The sequence below is a fragment of the Anastrepha obliqua genome, chromosome 1 (genome assembly GCF_027943255.1).
Source record: "Anastrepha obliqua isolate idAnaObli1 chromosome 1, idAnaObli1_1.0, whole genome shotgun sequence".
NCBI lineage: Eukaryota > Metazoa > Arthropoda > Insecta > Diptera > Tephritidae > Anastrepha > Anastrepha obliqua.
Window position 1 is genome coordinate 176,385,801 of NC_072892.1, and position 20,057 is coordinate 176,405,857.

The 20,057-nt window shown below is 39.9% G+C and overlaps 1 protein-coding gene across 1 annotated transcript in view; it reads right to left on the reverse strand.

The window, feature by feature from the left end:
- The window catches only part of LOC129241666 (uncharacterized), a 296,838-nt gene that overhangs the window by 159,169 nt on the left and 117,612 nt on the right, over positions 1 to 20,057 (reverse strand). The window contains exons 14-15 of the mRNA XM_054878126.1: positions 13,969 to 14,126; positions 7,899 to 8,622 (exon numbers count right to left, since the gene is read on the reverse strand). Of these exons, the coding sequence (XP_054734101.1) occupies positions 7,899 to 8,622; positions 13,969 to 14,126 (882 nt within the window). The remainder of the gene's footprint in view (positions 1 to 7,898; positions 8,623 to 13,968; positions 14,127 to 20,057) is intronic.

The following is a 20,057-nucleotide window of genomic DNA, read 5'->3' on the forward strand; positions in this document are numbered from 1 at the left end:
GGGGTCAAACCTTCGGTAGCACTCAAGCAGAAACTGTTTGCTGAGCATTTTATTGTGCTCCTTGACGGGAAGCATTTATGGCACATTGTCCAAGTGTTGCACGGGGTACATCAGGAGGCATCCCAAGGCTGCCCTGATTGCAGTATTTTGACAGATCTGTAGCTTAATCCAGAGTGAACTACTAGTTCCAGGGAACCAGACAGGGGCAGCATAGTTCAGAATCGGCCGACCAGTTGCTTTAAACGTCGCCCGGAACATTTATTTGTCTTTGCCCCAAGTGCTGCCGACAAGCGATTTGAGGACCTAGTTGCGCTGTTGGACTTTAGTGGCAATTGCGGTTTTGTCCGGTTGAATGCGCAGAGAAGGACAGCAAACTATCGAAGGTTACTCCCAAAATTTTGAGGTGGCTAACAGTCGGGATTGGTGAGTCACCGACTTTGACATTGAGTTGCACTTTGACCTCCTTTATCCAAATGGTAACGAGGGTCACCGTGGATTTCGTGGAGGAAAGTTGGAGATTCCTCGCAGTGAAAGCATTTTCGCTGGCGACACATTCCTTCACTTTAGAACACGGGCCATAGATGTCATTGCCGGACACCATTATCGAATAATCGGCACTATAGGAGACCAGGGTGACTCTCTCTGGTGGCTGTGGGAGCTTCGTCACGCAGAAGTTGAAAAACAAGGGCGAAAGGACACGGCTTTGCGGAACGCCTTGCTTTATCCTCCTTTGTTTGAGTGTAGGTCTCGAAAGATGACTGACGAGTACCGACCAATCAAATATGATAGTACGCGCACCAATTCTTCGACTGTAAAATGGCATAAGTGTAAAAGCATTCGGTTTGTGTAATCAACCATTTCACTGAAGGTATTCAGTATGGGAATAAGTTTCCGCCCTCGGAAAAAGACGTGTCGCTGCTAATACTATTTTTGTGTTCGGTCTAGTAATATACTGGTGCATTGAAGGTGTATTTGTGAGGTCTCGATCGCACTAATTTACATTCGTTTGAAGCGTAAAGATTAATTTTTTATCTGACGTCCTAAATGTCTACGTTCGTCCAGAAAAAACGGCATTTGCCGGAAGAAAAGTACAGTTGAAACGTGAACTTTTAAATAAAAGTGCAGCTGAAACGTGTCGTATATTGATCAATATTTATCAGGCTCCATCCAATACAACTTGTGGAGAGTGGTTACGACGCTTCCAAAGTGGCAATTTCGACGTGAGTGATAAAGATCGCGAGTGGGCACCCAAAAAATTCGAAGATACTCAACTACAACAATTATTGGATGAAGACGCATATCGAACCCTTGATGATATGTTGGACCGTCGGTAAACATTCGCACGCGATGGGAATGGTCCAGAAAGCAGGTAACTGGGTGCCACATCAACTGAAGGAGAGATGCGTTTGGTGACGTGTGAGATCCTTCTTGAACGGCAGAAAATAAAAGGTTTTCTGCATCGCATTGTGAAGACTGGAGAAAAAAAGGATCTATTATGATAACCCTAAGCGTCAAAAATGTTGGAGCCCGGAATGGGATAAACTGATTTCGTTGCATGACAATACCGTTGCTAAATCGGACCAAAAATATTTAGAGGGACTGCATTGGGAGTTTTCAAAGGCACATACTTCACATAATGTCCTGTATTATTTAATTGTTTACATAATTAGTAACTTTGGCTATGCTGTGAAGCCTCCAAATAATTTTGACACTCTGAAGTGGCACTTTTTTACGACTAAATTGAGTTTGGAATTTTTTGCTTGAGTGTTCTCAGAACAGGTAGAAAAAGGGGTTAAAATTCGTATCGTAGCGAAGTATGTTGTTTTGGTGCATATAGTAAAATTACACAATAACTAATGTTGTAGAACATTTTAACCCATTAGCTCTCGCACAAAAGCGTCATTTAGTCCACTTTTTTTTGCAAGTCTAAATAAAATGTCATTTTGCTGGTCGCTAGCGGTTTAAAATGTGCTAGAAAATTATTCAACACAAAATTTCACTAGGGGTATTCTCAGACCACATACAACAAAAACAAAAAGTTCAACCGTACACTACGAAAAACGTAAAAGTCCACGGAAAATAAAAAACGAAAAACCAAATATGCGCCGATGAAATATGCAACAGCTGATTTAAAAAGTTGCTTAATTTTTATAAATCAAAACAAATGCATGGAGTTAATTCTATGAAATTTCACAGCAATCATTTCAGTTCAATTGAATTGCTATACAATTGTCTTTTTCCTTCGCTGCCAATGGATTTACAGCCAATGACGCACGCATTTATTTGTTCTGTTGCTTCCTAAGCTTTTGCCTCTAAGCGGCTTAAAGAAATATGTACGTACGTATGTATGTGTTGATGTCAACCAAAAAAAATGGAAACAATGGAAACACGTCCCTGCAGAGAAAAATTGCACTAGTTACCAAGTTACCTAGTTCAAATCAGGCAGGATTTCCACAATTATGAATCATTTCAGTGCTCATATGGCGAGTAGCGACATCTGCAGTCAAAGCTTAACAGTGTCAAAGCAGAACAGTATGCGTAAATCTTCATCCTTCTCGCACATGCTGTACCATGGCGAGGCGTAAGGTCGACGAATGCGAACGCTCACGCAGCTGATTCGCGTCGTGCCCGGAAGTGGGGTTGTCAAGCACAAAGAAAGTAGGTTGCTGTGCCACGTTTGAGTTTTTAATAGGATGTAAATTATTAAACTTATAAATCTTCACATTAAATGAAATAATTTTTGTGTGTAATCAAATAACTAGGCAGCGAATGCTCCAAGTAGCACAGGGATATCGGTATTTTGCAGCTAATCTCTCCGCGCAGGTTTTTATAGACGTAAATTGCATAAATTTAGAAATGAGGTGTGTCCATGGATGAAAGTTTGTTAAAAAATAATAAAATTTATTTTCAAACTGCAACAAATTAAAAGGGACCAAACCAATTGGAGTACTGTTGGCTACCAGAGTGAGCTTTTGTCAGATTTATCAGTTATTTCATATCCACATTAAAAGTTTTGATAGGTTATTGTGTTGCATTGATAAGATACGATTAGAAACAGGCTTCAGAGGGTCCAACGTATGGCGCTTATATGTATGAACTACGTTCTTAGAACCACGCCCCACGCTGCTGCTCGACTTCCGGCACTAATCAATGCCGCGATTTAGGTGTTGGACACTTGGACATAGGCCGAGTAGCCGAATGGATTGATGCGTGATTACCATTCGGAATTCATAGAATCTTGGTGAAACACAAAAATTAAGAAAAACATTTTTCTAATAGCGGTCGCCCTCGGCAGGCAATGGCAAACCTCCGAGTGTATTTCTGCCATGAAAAAGCTTCTCATAAAACATATCTGCCGTTCGGAGTCGGCTTGAAACTGTGGTCCCTCCACATGTGGAACAACATCAAGACGCACACCACAAATAGGAGGAGGAGCTCGGCCAAATACCCAAAAAAGGGTGTACGCGCCACTTATATTTATATATACACTCGGACATAAGACTCGTTCTGGGTCCACTTAATCCTGTTGACTATCGTTTGAAATAACCATACTTTAACAGGTTATTTAATAGTAGAACTCTAACTAGACATGAGTTGGCTGAGAATATACCTGGTCGGAAAAACTGGCCACACTTCTTTAGTCATGGCTCAAAGCTTGACAATAAAGTTGGCTTAGGTATCTACTGTAAAAAGCCTCTAAACTAAGCATTTCAGCTCGTCTTCCTAATCCCTGTAGCGTATATCAGCCTGAAATTCTTGCTGCTAATAAGGTAGTTGTCTGATTAGGCAAAAATTGAGCTACATTTAGAGAAGTCTTTATTTAATTCGCCAGCCAAGCGGCGATTAAATCTCTTGGTGAGATTGTCACTAATTCCATCATTGCTCGCAAATGTCGGACGTCTCTTAACGAAATGCCAGAAAACTGTAAGGCAAATAGATTAGCGAGAGAGGGCAATACCACTCGGCTCCTTCGTGGCATGGAGATTAGTAGTGCTCTCAACCTAAACTCAACATGGCGCACGTAGCATTGTTACTTCAGCCAACACGAGATGAGTTGATAGTCTGACATGTAATTCTACCAATAGAATTGGGACGTCTGGCGCTCAAAGGTGTTAGTTAAACGTCTCTATGTTAGTTGCTTCGATCACAAGCCCCTGTCTTATAGGTCGCCATGCTCACATATTGAACGTACCTCGTTTAAACTATTACATAAGCTGCAGGAATGAGTAGGAAGAGTATGTGAGACAACTCCTTTGTCACTGGCCTGCGTGACATGCCACTAGGCTTAGATACTTTGGCTTATCGTTCTTTAATGAAACTGATAACCTTAGGAATGGAAGTATCAGCCAGATTAATCAGTTTGCGCTTAAAGCAAAATGGTTTAACGAGGAGTAGGAGGTAAACTGCTATTGTGGTATCACAATGGATCGGTAAAGGTATAAGTGAGTTGATTTTGAGACCGATCATCAGTCATAATAGATTCATTTTTTATCGCCGAGGACTATGCGATCTTTTCTGCCGTTCAAGAAACAACTCACACATCACCAAACGTCTCTCGATATCCCTCTCCTTCAATTGATATGGCACCCAGTTACCTGCATTCTGGGCCAATCCCATCGCATGCAAACATTTACACACGCCAACTCTTTACACACACCATCAAGGGTTCGATATGCGTCTTCATCCAATAATTGTTGTAGTTGAGTATCTTCGAATTTTTTCGGTGCCCACTCGCGATCTTTATCACTCACGTCGAAACCACTCTTTACAAGTTGTATTTGATGGAGCCTGATTACCGTAAATATTGATCAATATACGACACGTTGCAGCTGCACTTCTTTAAAGGGAAATAATGAAGCATGACTTCCCGCAAATGCTGACGCACGTAGAAATTTTTGACGGCAGATAAAGAAGGATCTTTACGCTTCAAACGAATGTCAACCACTGCGATCGAGACCTCACAAATACACCTTGAAATCACCAGTATAAACTAGTATCAGCAGCGACACCTCTTTTACGAGGGCGGAAACTTATTCCCATACTCAATATATGTATATACCCAGTATATATTACTGGCGCTTACAGCCTTTGGGGGTGTTTGCCCGAGCTTTTCCTGCTATTTGTGGTGAGCGTCTTGATGTTATTCTACAAATGGAGAGACTTACAGTTTTAAGTCGACTGCGAACGGCAGATATTTTTTATGAGGAGCTTTTCCATGGCAGGGAGGTTTGTCATTGCCTGCCGAGGGACGACCGCAATTAGAAACAACTTTTTCTATCATTTTGGTGTTTCATGCCCGGAGATTCGAACCTATGCACTTCCGAATGGTAGTCACGTACCAACCCATTCGGCTGCGGCGGCCGCATATAATGCATTGAATTTAAAACTGGCTCGAAACTATTGAATGTACCAGATCGCATCTATAGAATTTAATATTAGTTAATAGTTCTGAACTATTGCGAGAGGCTAATAGTGGTGGACAATTGACACCTTCTACGGCAGCGCTGTATAAAATTCTAGAGTCGCTCATATGGGGGAAAAAGAAGAAACGCGAACTAAGTATAACGAAAAACTCAGTAGCGGTGACTAACCTCACTCGCACCACTTCGAGTGGATTTCCCTACAGGGATTGGCAGTCCACATGCATACAGACTTTGCAGCAATACCCATACATCCAAATATAATATACACACATAGATATGTGAACTAAGTAATAAACATAAAACAATAGAGTAACAATTCAACAATTGAACAACACTCAAATCCAAAATAGCATTACCTAACAACCAATTTGTTTCAATCGGCAATGCTTGTAATGAGATGAAATCCATTGCAATAAGATCAATTTGGCATTTCTGGAAAACACTTCGCTCAACAGAAATACTATTTATGTAAAGTATACGAAGAATTAGAAGAGGGGGAGAATATGCGTAAATTCATCTACAAATACACACCCATGCGCATAGATATAAATGTAAAGGGTTTTTCAACGCTGACGCCTAGATTTCAGTAGAAGAACTTTTTTTCATGTCATCTTTGAAATTCGTGAAGTAGGTAGATGTGCAATTTTATATGATAGAACAAGGGATTAAAATTATTGAAAATTATTATGCAAATGGTCGATCTTTAAGAACAACATTTCGCAAAATTTTAAATTTTTTTGGTGCAAAAGCTCATCCGAATAAGTCGACAATTCAAAGGTTGCTGAAAAAATTTCAAGAAATAGGTTCTGCCGAGTATAGAAAATGGACTGGCAGGCCAAAAGCTGGACGTTCTGTTGAGAATATTGCTGCTGCGGTACGAAGTGCTGCTGAACAACCATCAACATTATGAATTCACCCATGAATCGATTTTTTGGCAGATTTCACCCGTAGATAAGCTCATGGTGGGCATTTCAATGATGTCATTTTTGAAAAATTACTTATTAAATTTGATGTAATGCTATGGACGTTTACCTCTTAATCTACAATGACGGGCATAGCCGGCGTACGTTGATCGGGCCAGAAGTGAATATTACGTGCGGCAGCGATTGTTCGTGAGCTCGAGCAACTTAAAGTAGATCAAGTTTTTGTTTATCGCATCATTGCTCGTTACAATGATACGGGTAGCATCGCGAAGCGTCATCGAAGTGCCCATCTAAAGACTGCAACGTCACGTGAAATGGTTCAAAAAGTGAGGAAGCGACTTGAGCGATATCCCTGACGAAGTTCCAATCAAATGGCGAAAGAACTGAAAATATCTCACCGTAGCATCCGCCGCAGACTGAAAAATTATCTCAAAGTCAAGCCTTACAAGATCCAAAAGGCGCATGATCTCAAACCAAAGCATCAATAAGTCAGAATTGAGAGAGCGAAAGAGTTGCTTCGTTTGGCCGAAAGCGGCCAATTTCCGAACATTGTGTTTTCTGACGAGAGAATATTTCAAACTGAGCAATTCGTAAACTTCCAAAACGATAACGGTTATTTAACCGACCGTTCATACGAGAATTTGAGTCATCGATTGGCCATGAAGTGGCAGCACCCGCCGCTGTAGCCGCAGATGGACGCTCTCCAATAGGTTTCATCGAGCCTGACGTTAAGGTAAACGCGAAATATTATCGGGAAAGTATTCTGGAGGTGGCTTTGAAGCCGTGGCAGACAAATATTTAACTGGCAGACCCTGGATGTTTCACAAGGACTCGACACCGGCTCACAAAGCTCGATTGAACCAAGAATGGCTAAAAAATAATGTTCCGAACTTCATAACGTCCACACAATGGCTCTCAAATTCACCAGACGCGAATCCGATGAATTATTCTCTTTAGGCCATTTTGGAGAGCAAGGTCCGAACTAAAAGATTCACTAGTCTCGAGGCGCTGAAAGAATGAAAGAGCCATTGTCCGCCGAATGCCGGACCCTGTACTTATAGCAATTCAATAATAAAAAATGCAGAAAAAGTAGTTATATTGACTTTCTCTGTTGTCAAGTCACTTTTGAGAGTTCAAGAAAAGCGCTGCAGAGGTCAAAATCCTCCCGCTGAGCACACTCTTGTGAGAGCAAATTAAGCTCTCTTTCTTTCTCTCAGTCAGAAGTTGCAGAATTAAGTCCAAAGTTGTTCTTCTGGCAAACACGAAAACTGTCAAATGCACAGCAGTGGTGCATTTGTAAACAAAAAGTGAGTGCTGAGGCAAAGAATTAAAAATAGTTTTGGCAAAATCAAAGCCAACAATGAGTTTTAATACTTTTTTTTAATACTTTCATAAATTTTCAACCAATTAATTGTGAAACACATGAAGTTGCGAGCCTGAAAATTTCAACAATGCAAAACAATTAAGGTATGTTTGCCTTACATGGCTTCGACGAATTTTTTCAATAATTTTACATTCAAAATAAAAGGTAAACAAATATGCGCACACTCACCTCTGTCAAAAATAGTTTCAGCAACATCAGGAAATTCTTGCTGTCCGCCAACACATATTTGCTATAATTTTTGAAACACGACTCGAGCATATGAAATTCTTGCCAATTTGCGACGTCCAAGCGACCATCACACATAGAACGGCATACCAAAGCATAAACCACATTGGGGTCCTGCAGCAGCGTCGATTCGAAAGCACTACCCGCCTTCTGCCGCTCCACCTCAGCGTCCACACCCTCCACACGCCTGGCAAGCGCGACTTCATCCAATTGTTGAGCGCTGCGTTCGCGCAACAACAGCAAGGCAACAACACGTTGCAACTCATTGGCGTCCACAAATTTCTCCAACATGCCCAACACCACCTCCTTTTGTGTATCCAATTCGCGACTATTTGCCAGCAGCGCTTCAGCAGCTGCAGCTGCTGCGGCAGCATCTTCGGCGGGATGTCGACGCTGTTGCACGGGCGAGCGTGTGACGGGACTTTGAAAGGGTGCACGATAGTCAGCTAGGGTGGTGAGTGCAGCACTGCCGCCGACGGGTGGCATGAAGAAGATTTCGTAGGAGAGCGATTTGAGTGCGAGCACCGCACAGTCGAGCACCGCATTGTTGGCCAGTAGGCTGTTGGTGATGCTGATGATTTTCGGAATGGTGATGAGTTTGCGATCACTTTTATGTGTTAGCTGTATGAGGAATTTGATCATAGGGGGAATGATGACCGAGCCATTCCTACGAAAGAAAATAATATTTTTAGTACATTGGGTGGGGCCAGTTTAAAAATACAATTTTTTAAATAACTTTCAGCTAAAACCAATATTTGTATGCTAAAAGAAAATTTTATTTATATTTCTTTTAAAACATATGGAAGACAACTTTTTATTAAAACATTTTGATGAGATGTCCCATCTCCTTAATGCTGAGCTAGGCTATTCTTGCTTCGAATGAGGGTTATATTGTGAGAGAGGAGTCTCTAAGAAGTCCTTTCGTGGAAATGATCACACATTTTTGAAGAATCGTAGTATTTCAAAGTAATCACTTACACCAAACCTTAGGATTTTTTCTTACTATTTACTAAACCTTTTAGCAGTACACTTTTTAAAACACCGAAAGGCTTCCCTCCCTGTTCCCTACTAAACAACGATTCATACCAATGCCTTCATGTGATATTAGGGGTTCATAATTTTATCAACAGCAGAAGAGGCTTTTATACGAGAAGTTTAACACCAGCATTACCCGTCTACCAAAAAGATGGGTGACTTTTTCGTTGAAGTACCAACGCCAAAGCAAAGTGACCGCCAGCTGTTTATGCATGAAGCTTTCTCTCTCGAATGCAGTACCTCTAACAACCTTTAAGTGTAACAATAGAGTATCGAACTATCGTAAGAGGATGAGAAGAGAAGACAAGTTACGGGTTTTGTAATAAGACAATGCGCCGGCTCATTCATGGGGTATTGCAACAATATCATTACACGAAGAAGGAGGCGAGTGGTAGTGTCGTCTCCCGCTTATTTGTTTGTCTTACAATTTCCTGGCATCTCGTTAAGATATGCCCGACATTTGCGAGCAATGATGGAATTAGTGACAGCCCCACAAAGAGATTTAGTCGCCGTTTGGCTATCACAATAAATATAAATTTCTCTAAAGAGGGTCACATTTTTGACATTCTCGCCATATTTCAGCCTGAAATACCTTACAGTGATTAGGAAGACGTCTTGTCTTTTGGCTTCTTATAGTAGACGCGAAAGCGAACTTAATCGACAAGTTTCGAGCCATCAGTAAAAAACGGTAAGCAGTTTTTCGGATCACGTATATTGTCAACCCACTCACGTCTAGTTGGAATTCTAGTGCTAAATAGCCTGTTAAGTGTGGTTCATTCAAACGATAGTCAAAAGGATTAGTTGGACCAATACTGAGTGTTATGGCCGAGTGTCCAACACCTAAATCGTGCCATTGATTAGTGCCGGCAAGCCGAGCAGCAGTGTTACCAGCATTTTGTTCACCAACCAAGTCTATGGGAGGTAAGAAGAAAAGAGTATTCAGAGCATCAGAGGGTGTGGTTCTAAGAGCGCCGCTGATACATACGGGATAAGCGCCATACGTTGAACTTTCTGAAGCCTGTTTTTAATCGTAGTCTTTCGCAGAGCCGTCCCTCAGACTATAATGCCGTTAACAAGGATAGATCTGATAACGGTTCTATACAGCCAGTGAGTGTTCTTCGAAGAAAGACCTCACCAGGACACAGGTGGCCTTTTTGCATGAAAGTAGAGCTAAAGTGGTTTTTCATACTCTGACCTCTACTATCCGTTCGTGTTTCAATTTAGTTTCTTGTAAAAAATTACACCTAAATATTTGGCGCTATATTCTACTTTTTTCCTTACTCCATTTAATGTTGCACCACAAATTGCGCAATTTTTTATTTTTATTTTTTTCATCGAGAACCGAACTAAATGTGTTTTCTTAGGATTTACACGCAAACCTCTATTTAGAGCCCATCTAGGCAGCTTATTACGAGGGGTTTGCCTTAGATCGCTTACAGTAGAAATATATTTTCCACATGTGTCAAAACTTTGTCATCTGCGTAAGCAATTATTTTACAGCGCCGACTATCGAGCATAAAAAGCAGAGCGTTGACGGCCAGGTCCTACAGAAGAGGAGCGAAAACGCCTCTTTGCGGAGTTCCTCTACACACAGTGCGAGCGGTGCAAAAATCACCTAATTTGAAGATTATTTTCCGACCAACTCGTAGGTTACCTGCTAGTACTCTAATTATCACATTAGATATGTGAGATATTATTAAACGCACCTTCAATGTCTAAGAAGGCTGCCAGAGTATATTCTTTACCCAAGAAAGATTTACCAATAGTTCCCACAAGTGAGTGCAAGGTACGAGGGGTGCCTTTTATATGTCGGGATTAGAGAACAAAAACAAATTTCAATCATCGAAAATCACTTTATTGTTTTTCAAAATATTCTCCATGAAGATCTATACACTTTTGCATGCGTTTGAACCAATTGTCGAAGCACTTTTGCCACTCTGAATGAGGTACCTCCAAAACATGCATTCCGAATGCCGCAACCGCTTCTTCACGTGTCGAAAAACGTTGACCTCTCAGTTTGTTTTTTACGTACGGGAATAAAAAGAAGTCATTCGGTGCCAAGTCAGGACTATACGGCGGATGACCCATTAATTCGATGTTTTGGGTGCTCAAAAATGCAGTTGTTTGAGCCGATGTGTGAGAGCTCGCTTTGTCCTGGTGAAGAGTGATCCGTCTTTGGCGATTGGTTTTCCTAATTTCTTTGAAGCAAACAAATGGTTGTGTACCACTCAGAATTTACTGTTCTGCGTTGTTCTGGTGGTACGGTTGCGACATGTCCAGTTTTCCGAAAAAAGAGGCGACCATTTGCTTGGAAGTGCTTCGTGTGCGAACAACTTTTGTTGGATTTGGCTCATCTTGAAACACCCATACAGTCGACTGCTATTTACTTTCGGGCTCATACGCGTAAATCCATGATTCATCACCTGTCACGATGTCATAGACGTGTTTCGAAGCCCCGCGATCGTATTTTTTGAGCATTTCCTTCGACCAATCGACACGAGCCTTTTTTTGAGCGATTGAAAAATTGTGTGGGATCCAACGAGAACAAATTTGTTTGACAGTCAAATGTTTATACAATATTGAATGTATGCTGGTCCCACTAATGCCTAAGATTATCCTAATCTCACGATAGGTCACATGACGATCTTGCAGTATCAGTTCGCGCACAGCATCAATGGTTTTCGGAACAACAACTGATTTTGGACGACCTTCACGAAATTCGTCTTGGAGTGAACTACGACCACGATTGAATTCACCATACCATCGATAAGCACTGGTCCTTGATGGAGCTTCATCGTCAAAAAATGAATTAAGTTCATCCATGCAATGTTGCTGAGTTAATCCACGTCGAAAGTTGTAAAAAATAATCGGACGAAAATATTCTCGATTTAATTCCATTTTTGGACCGAGATGAATCTTTTGAGTTACTGTAAACAACACAAATAGCGCTGGTATTTCAAAACGTTCCGAGTACGTAAAAGCCAAAAAATGTCAAACTTTGCGATACAGCTGTCAGTTGCCAGATTGCAACACCAGGGTTGCCAAGTCCCGAAATATAAAAGGCACCCCTCGTAGTATCGGTTGACCTACGCTTGTGTAAACATATTTAGCTGCCGAGGCTATTGTGTGAAGATCGATCAAACGCTCCAGAGTTTTAAGAAGGATTGACAGATTGACATGCAAAATCTTTCCTGCTTTGTGAACAAAAAACCACATTGGTTTCACTCCACTTATCAGGGATATACTGACAGCCTGAGGCAACTCTTAAAAACGACCAGGAGCCATGGATCAAGCAATCGCTGAAATTCTACTGAAGCGATTTTGTCAAAGTTTCTATTATATAGTAATATTCATTGGTGCACTCTCCGTTATGATGCAATGCTGCCTGAATTACCAGAAAGTGAGTATCTAATAGAAAATCCAGAGATTCCCTACTAGACGTTGCCCACGAACCATCCGGTCTTTTTAGAAAACTTATATTCTAAGAACAAAAGATTTCTTTAAAAAAATGTTTCGGTTTGTAATGAATTGGAGGTATCGTTTCAAATGTATACAAAAAATACCAAAGCGACTTACTAAAATTAGTGAAACTGAATTTCATTCATTTCATTAAATATTCTAGGTTTTAAAGATTATTTTTGTTTAGTTAAATATAGTTTTGAACTGTTCATGTTATTTTATTTTAATGTTTTTTTTTGGTATTTATGTTAAATAAAATTTAAAATCGCTTTTGCAAGTTACAGTATTTTGCTCGAAAATCCTGTTGTTTTTTGTTTTGCAAAATAAAATTAAAAAAACGATCTGGCAACACTGGCCGTGACATAACATAACCTAAACGGCGGATTCTACACGTTTACCTTCTTTCTTTTTTTTAACAAAAATGATCTGGCAACACTGGTCATGGCATAACATAACCTAAACGGCGAATTGTACACGTTTAAAGCGATATCGCAGTCTTCGGTATATAAAACCTTTCTCAACTGCGCCACTTCCGGTATAAATTTTAGCATCTACGACATTTATTTAGTAACTTTAAGCCTCTTCATAGTTACACATTTTTAAATCACTTTAATTTGACAGCAGAGTAAGCGGCTTTCCATTTTAAAGACTACTAAAAAACTCGAACCTTTTTATTTTATTTATTTCTTCTCACAAACAATACCACCAATGGTTTATTGACGGCTGCTGAAATCTTTTCCTCTATACTGCCAATCTCAAATTTTCCTATAGTTTTCCCACAACTTCATTCAACCAACCCGAAATGCTGAATTATTCACTTCTACTAAGTAATATTTTATCACTTCATTGTGCACTTAATTCCCATCTGAGTCGCACACTCCTTTTAAGGCTTTAAATCTTTCAACAATTCACACTAGGATGTGTTAAATTTTGAAAAATTGAACTCTTCAATTTCCATAGCAAATCCTTTAAAATGTTTTAAGCGCACTTTGCTTTGCTAAACACAAAAATATCGCCTATTTTTGCCACCCGTAGTAGGTATTTGAATTTCAAATTCACCAACACCAGCAACAGCAACAGCCAAAGATAACATTTTATTTTCGAATTGAAAACGAAAATAATGCTGCAGCAGCTTCAACCACAACAACAGCAGCATACACGCACACACGCCAACACGAACGCACGGATGTGTGGTGGGCAGTAATTTGGAGTTTTAGACCAACCGAATTGAAGCGCACAGAGCAGACGGAGCAGGCTGAGCAGGCAGCGCAGACAGTCGGGCTGGCAAACAGGCGACATTTCATTGTTTCCGGCAATGTTTCCTACTTCTCTATCCACCACTCTCTTCCGCTCGCCCACTCTGTTCAAACGAATAAATAAAGTAACAACAACCACAGCGTAGGCCAACGCAATACACAAATCGATATATATCTACAAATTTTACTACATACAAACGAGGAGGATATGACATACAGTTGTGCATCAACAACAAATCAACAATTCAGCATTCAACACTCACCTGACAATGCCATTTTCAATTAAATCCAAATTGTTTAAAATCTGATCAAATATTACATTTTTCGAGTCGAGCACACTGTAAGTGACATTGAGTTCCAACAACTGGGACAGCAACTCCAGGATGGGCGCTTGGACACGTGCATTCGATTTGAGGAAAAGCTGCAAATAGTTGGGAAATTTACAAATACAATTTTATTTATTACCATCTGTGTATGCATGTATGTGTGTGTATGTGTGTGTGTGTGTATGTATGTATGTGTATTGTTTTAAGCAATATATTAGGTAGTAGTTAACAGGACGTAAATAATAAATGTTTGCACTGAAAGCTGAACGTAAAGTCTGTTGCGAGATCATGGCCATCGACTACTAGAACCGCACAACCAGCGCAACAACATTTGTGGCCTTTTTGATTATATTAATGGATGTGTGACTGAGTCAATGTTGCATGTTGAAAGCAGTATCCTGCTGATAATTGAGGCTGGGGCAAGTATGGTTTAGAGCCAGAATGTAGAAGAGTGTCATGAGTACGCCACACCAGTCAATAAGGATGCTTTTAAGGGCATAGAGAGGGAAAATTGTAATTTGAATAGGTGGCTCCTAAATCACTCAGGCTAAAAAGCCCATTGTATTTAGAGCTCTGGAAAGAAGGTACACACTAAAGGAGGAAAGGAGAAAAATATCAGAGAAAGAGATAGGAAAGAATAGAGACAGATACAAAGGTAGTTAGTCCTGTGAGGATTTTCCAGATTCTTTGTCAAATCTGTAAATATCCTCTAGTTTCAGAGAACGAATATTACCCATTCGCACCACATCGGAACTCACAACTCGTAGCCTTGCTCTAGCAAAGACAGAACACTCACAGAGAAAGTGATCAGTGCTATCCGCCTCCTCCAAGAACGACAGTCATACCGGGTCCCCGATGATTCCAATGGTGGTCATATGCTGAACTCATGGGTTGTGTCCTGTAATAATACCAAGCATCAACCGAACGTCTTTCCTTCTAAGTTTTAGAAGAAAGTTTGACAGTTTTCTGTTCGGACTTGTCACAAAACACTTTGTAGTTCGGCGGGTTCTAGATTGGATCGTAGCTCTTTATGTAAATTGCAAACATAATCGCTGTTCCAATTTATGATTCCTCCGGAACTGATTCCGATTATTGGATCTGGCCCTTGTGGCGGAACCGCTGATCCACGGTTGGCCAATTCATCGGCAATTTCGTTTCCTTGAACACCTGAGTGTCCCGGAACCCATATAAGAACAAGCCTGCTCTGTCTTGCGAACAATCTTTGAGGTTTGCTTCGCGTTCTCCAGCGCCTTCAGTGCAGCCTGACTGTCACTGAAAACGGCAATATGTTTCCCGTTCCATCTCCTCTCGATTATACTTTCAGAATGGCAAAAATTTCCGTTTGGAAAACAGTTACCATTTGCCCCATAGCATAGTGAAACTTATTACTATCGTTTAATTACCATCCGGCTCCAGACCCTACTTCAATCTTGGGCCCATCGGTAAAGAAATTATCCGTCAAACCTCCCTGAATGTATTCTGGATTGCCATGAAATCTGAATCTGGCATCAAATTTCCCTTCCAAATGAAGCTATGACTAAAGATTTTTCTGTGTGCCGAAGTTCCGTCTTGGTGCCAGAAACCATATTTATGGACTCTACACATTGCTTATATTGCTTTCTGTTGTATCTAAAGATCCAAGGGGAGCAAATCAAGAAAAGCATTTAGAGCATCGCTGGAGTTTGTACTCATGACACCCGTAAGGCATAAACATACAATTCTTTGCAGCCTGTATAGTTCCCGGAGTGTGCACTTAAACCTGCTCCGGCGCCACCAGACCACAGAGGCCTAAGTGATGATTGGTCTGACAAGTGCTGCGTATATCCATAGGACCTCAGCAGGTTACAGACCCCAGGTTTTACCAAAGGCTCTGCGGCATTTCTGAAAAACCCTTAATGCGCGATTCACCTTCAGTAAAACGTGTGTCTTTCAACTCAGCTTCTTATCCAAGATTACTCCTAGATATTTAACTTCTTCGGAAAGACCAAGTGTCACACCTTTCAGTGTTGTAAGACTAAGGCCATCCAATTTCCATTTTCTCGTGGTTTTATTCGGATTGATGGAAGACCTTGTCCATGCACCAGTCATCGATTCTGTCCAGAATCCTCTACGCTTTGGGGCAAAGCCTCCTTAGAGATTTATCCGAAGTTATTGCACAGACATCGTCCGCATATGCTTGCACATGAAAACCGAGTTCCTGCATCTCCGCTAGTAGAGAGTCTACTACCAAGCACCACAACAGCGGAGAAATGATTTCTACTAAGTGGACTTCTCGGCAATACCCCCACTCGAATATGTTTCTCCACCACTCGTTCTAGACTTTTCCACACGAACGATGTCAAACTGATTGGTCTAAAACTTTTTGCTGCGGACTATTCATCTTTTCCTGGTTTCGGAATAAATACTACTCTTGCGCGTTGCCATTGGGATGGTATATGACCAAGTGGAAGACAGGCTGTGAAGATCCTTTTTAGGGTCTCAGTCAGCTTGTCTCCTCCTTTCCTAAGCATTGCTGGATATATTCCGTCAGGTCCAGTGAACTTAAAGTTTTCCAAGGAAGATGAGGAAAAGCTTATCGATAGAGAAGGAATATAGCGCGTGTTTTTTTAAGAGCTTTAGCTTAAGCTGATAAAACAAAACAGAAATATTGTCGGCATGCATTTTTTTATTACAATCTACGAGTCACCCGATCCATTCAATCATTCCAATTTTTGACTACTTTTTCCAATAAATCTGGGCATATGGCGTCAATAGTGGCTTAACACATAGGCCGAAAAGTATCGGGCCTAACACATCGATGGCACTGCTTTTATTGCATTCACCTCTTTTTCAGTTACTACTAACCTCGTTACCCTCGTTGGATCGAAGTCCATGCCTACTCTGTTGTCCAATGTCGTACAGGGGCCGTACCAATTCCCATTGTGTTTCAGCCTGCAGACTGTCAGTGCTTTGGATATTTTTGTTTCAACGTGTGAATTCCAGAGGAACTTACTATCGAAGATTACTCCAAGATATTTAATTTCCTTGGATAGCTGGATTGCGACTGCTCTTAGCTTAGGCAGAACGAGTCCATCAAGTTTCCTCTTTCTGGTGAAGAGGACAATACTAGTCTTAGTGAGATTTGCCGATAGCCCATTTGCACAGCACCAAGTGTCAATCATATCTAGAGTTTTCTGCATTTTTCTACAGATGCTCATAAGCAAAAGGCCCGTTAACAAACAGGCAACATCGTCCGCATATGCTTGTGCGTAGACTCCAAAAGTCGTTTAAGGTGGTGAGCAGAGTATCGACCATCATGCACCAGAGCAATGGAGACAGCACACCACCTTGGGGGCAACCTCTATTAACCCCGGATGGCACCAGCAGATCTTCCCCTGCTCGCACCGAGACGATTCTTTGGGCCAGCATCGAACGAATCCAATTTACTAGCACCCGGTCAACGCCGTGTCTACTAGCAGAGCTACACATACTGTCAAAATTGGCATTATCAAACATCTCTGTCGATGGCCAGCTCTACCCTAGCAACAAGTTTGTGGAGTGCCGACTCGCAGACACTACTAACCTAACCTACTAACTTTGAAAAGACCTCTGGTGTCACACCAGAAAACATAAACAAAAATCCATAAAAACGTTTCGAATGATCGGACTGTAAAGTTGCGTGAGTAGCTGACATCGTAAAGATATCACAAAAACGCGTTGGCCTTATATTAAATGAGTATTTGACTATGAGAAAGCTCTCTTCAAAGTGGGTGCTGCGATTGACCGCCGGTAAGAAATTTCGCTCGAACGAAGTGGTAATCGCTGAAACTGAGGACTATTTTGAGGCAAAAGATAAATCGCTCTACAAAAGTGGTATTGAAATCTTAGAGCGGCACTGAAACGGTTGCGTCGTTTTTGAAGGAGATTATGTTGATGAATACAGCCAATTTTTAACGAAAAATAAAACGGGTTTTCTTTGTTAGGTCCGAGACTTTTCAGCCCATGTGTAATATATTGCAATAAATCGATTGCCAAGCGCGCTATATGGCAAACTGCGCCGTCTTGTTGGAGCCAAATGGCGTCCATGTTTAGCCCATTAATTTATGAAAACAAAAATTCAGTCAGCATGGCTCGAAAGTGTTCGCCATTCACCGTAACGGCAGCTCCTTCATCATTTCAAAAGAAATATGTAATGACCGATAATTATGGTAGCGTGTAAACCGCACGCAAAAAGAACGAAGTGCTCTTGAACATCGCGCGCAGATTGTTTTTTTTTTTTTTTTCAAAGTAAATATCCACAAGTTGGAAGAGTTGTTCCTTTTTTTTATTTATAGGCTTAAGTATAATCGACAATCGTAGACGATGGAACAATGACCTGTATGGGGTTTACGACGACATGGACGTAGCGCAGCGAAGAAGGATCCAGCGGTTACGTTGGCTGGTTGGCTGTCGTCCGAATGAATACAAAGGCTCGAGCTCTGAAACTATTCGATGCGGTGGTTAACGAGTTGGTGTGACTAACTGGCGTCAGTTAGGACGAGAAATGACTGACGCGCTTTGCTAAGCTCGGCTAAAATCGTTTAAGAGGTTAACGCGTCAAACAAGAAGAAGACGAAGAAATAAACTGGAAATATTTCGGAAAAACTGTTAAATATTTTTATAGCGATTATAGTGAAGTAACTTCGCTTCATTACATAATATTTATTTGTTAACTTTTCTAGACAAACAATACTTTCAAAAAAAAAAAATATTTTTTTGCAAACCAACAAATTTTAAATAAAAAAATTTTTTCCCCCTAATTCTTTGGCACAATTAAAAATTTAAAAAATGTTCACAAGAAATTTTTAAACAAAATATTTAATTTTTCCCTAATTTTGTGGCACAAGCAAAAAACAAAATTGGGGAAAAATGAATTTATTTTGTTTAAAATTTTGTGGAACGTCTTTTTTTCATTTTTAAAATAACAAGATCTCTTTGTTCTTTGGTTTATATAAATAGTATAATTAAGAAAAATTTAATTTCTCCCAATTTTTTTGGGACAATTTTTTTCCACCTTTAAGCAAAAAAAAATTTGGGGAAATAAAATTTCTTAAAAGTGGAAAAAGTGTCCCCAAATTGTCCCTTAAAAGTGGGAAAAAAATTGTCCCAAAAAAATTGGCAAAAATAGAATTTTTTTAAAAATGGAAAAATTGTCCTAAAAAATGTGTCCCAAAAAATTGGGAATAAAAATTAAATTTCTTATAAATGGAAAAAATTGTCCCAAAAAATGTTTTCCAAAAGAGTTTATGCAAAAAAAATATTATTTTTCCCAATGTTTTTTTTTGCTTAAAATCGTAAAAAAGTGTCCCTAAATTGTCCCTTAAGGGTGGAAAAAATTGTCGCAAAAAAATTGGGAAAAATAAAATTTCTTAATAGTGCAAAAATTGTCCCCAAAATTTTTTTCCAAAAGAGTTATGCTAAACAAATATTATTAGTCCCAATTTTTGTTTGCTTCAAAGTGTAAAAAATTGTCCCTTAAAAGTGGAAAAAAATTGCCCCAAAAAAATTGGGAAAAATAAAATTTCTTAAAAGTGGAAAATGGGAAAAATAATATCTTTTTGTTGAAATTTTATTCGAAAAAAATTTTTGGGACAATGCTTTTCCACGTTTAAAAACTTTTATTTTTCCGAAATTTTTTTTTGCTTAAAAGTGGAAAAAATTGTCCCAAAAAATGTGGGAGAAATTAAATGTTTTGTTTAAAACTTTTTTGGGACAAATTTTTTTTAAATTTTAATTGTCTTATTTCTTTTTTCATTTTTAAGGTAAAAAGAGTTTTATGTTCTTTGGTTTAAATAGTACAGTTATAAAGGTACGAAAAATTTTGTTGATATGTTTTTTTTTTTGGAAATTTTTGCAATCACAGCAATTTTCGTTAAAAAAAATGAGTGCAGCCGACCGTAAAAATGTTAAGTGTTTTCCTTTCTCGAAGGAAATTTCATTTCATTATATGACAAAATTGCTGCATATTCTGAACATCTAGAAAACTCCTTCAACTTTTGGCTCCCCGA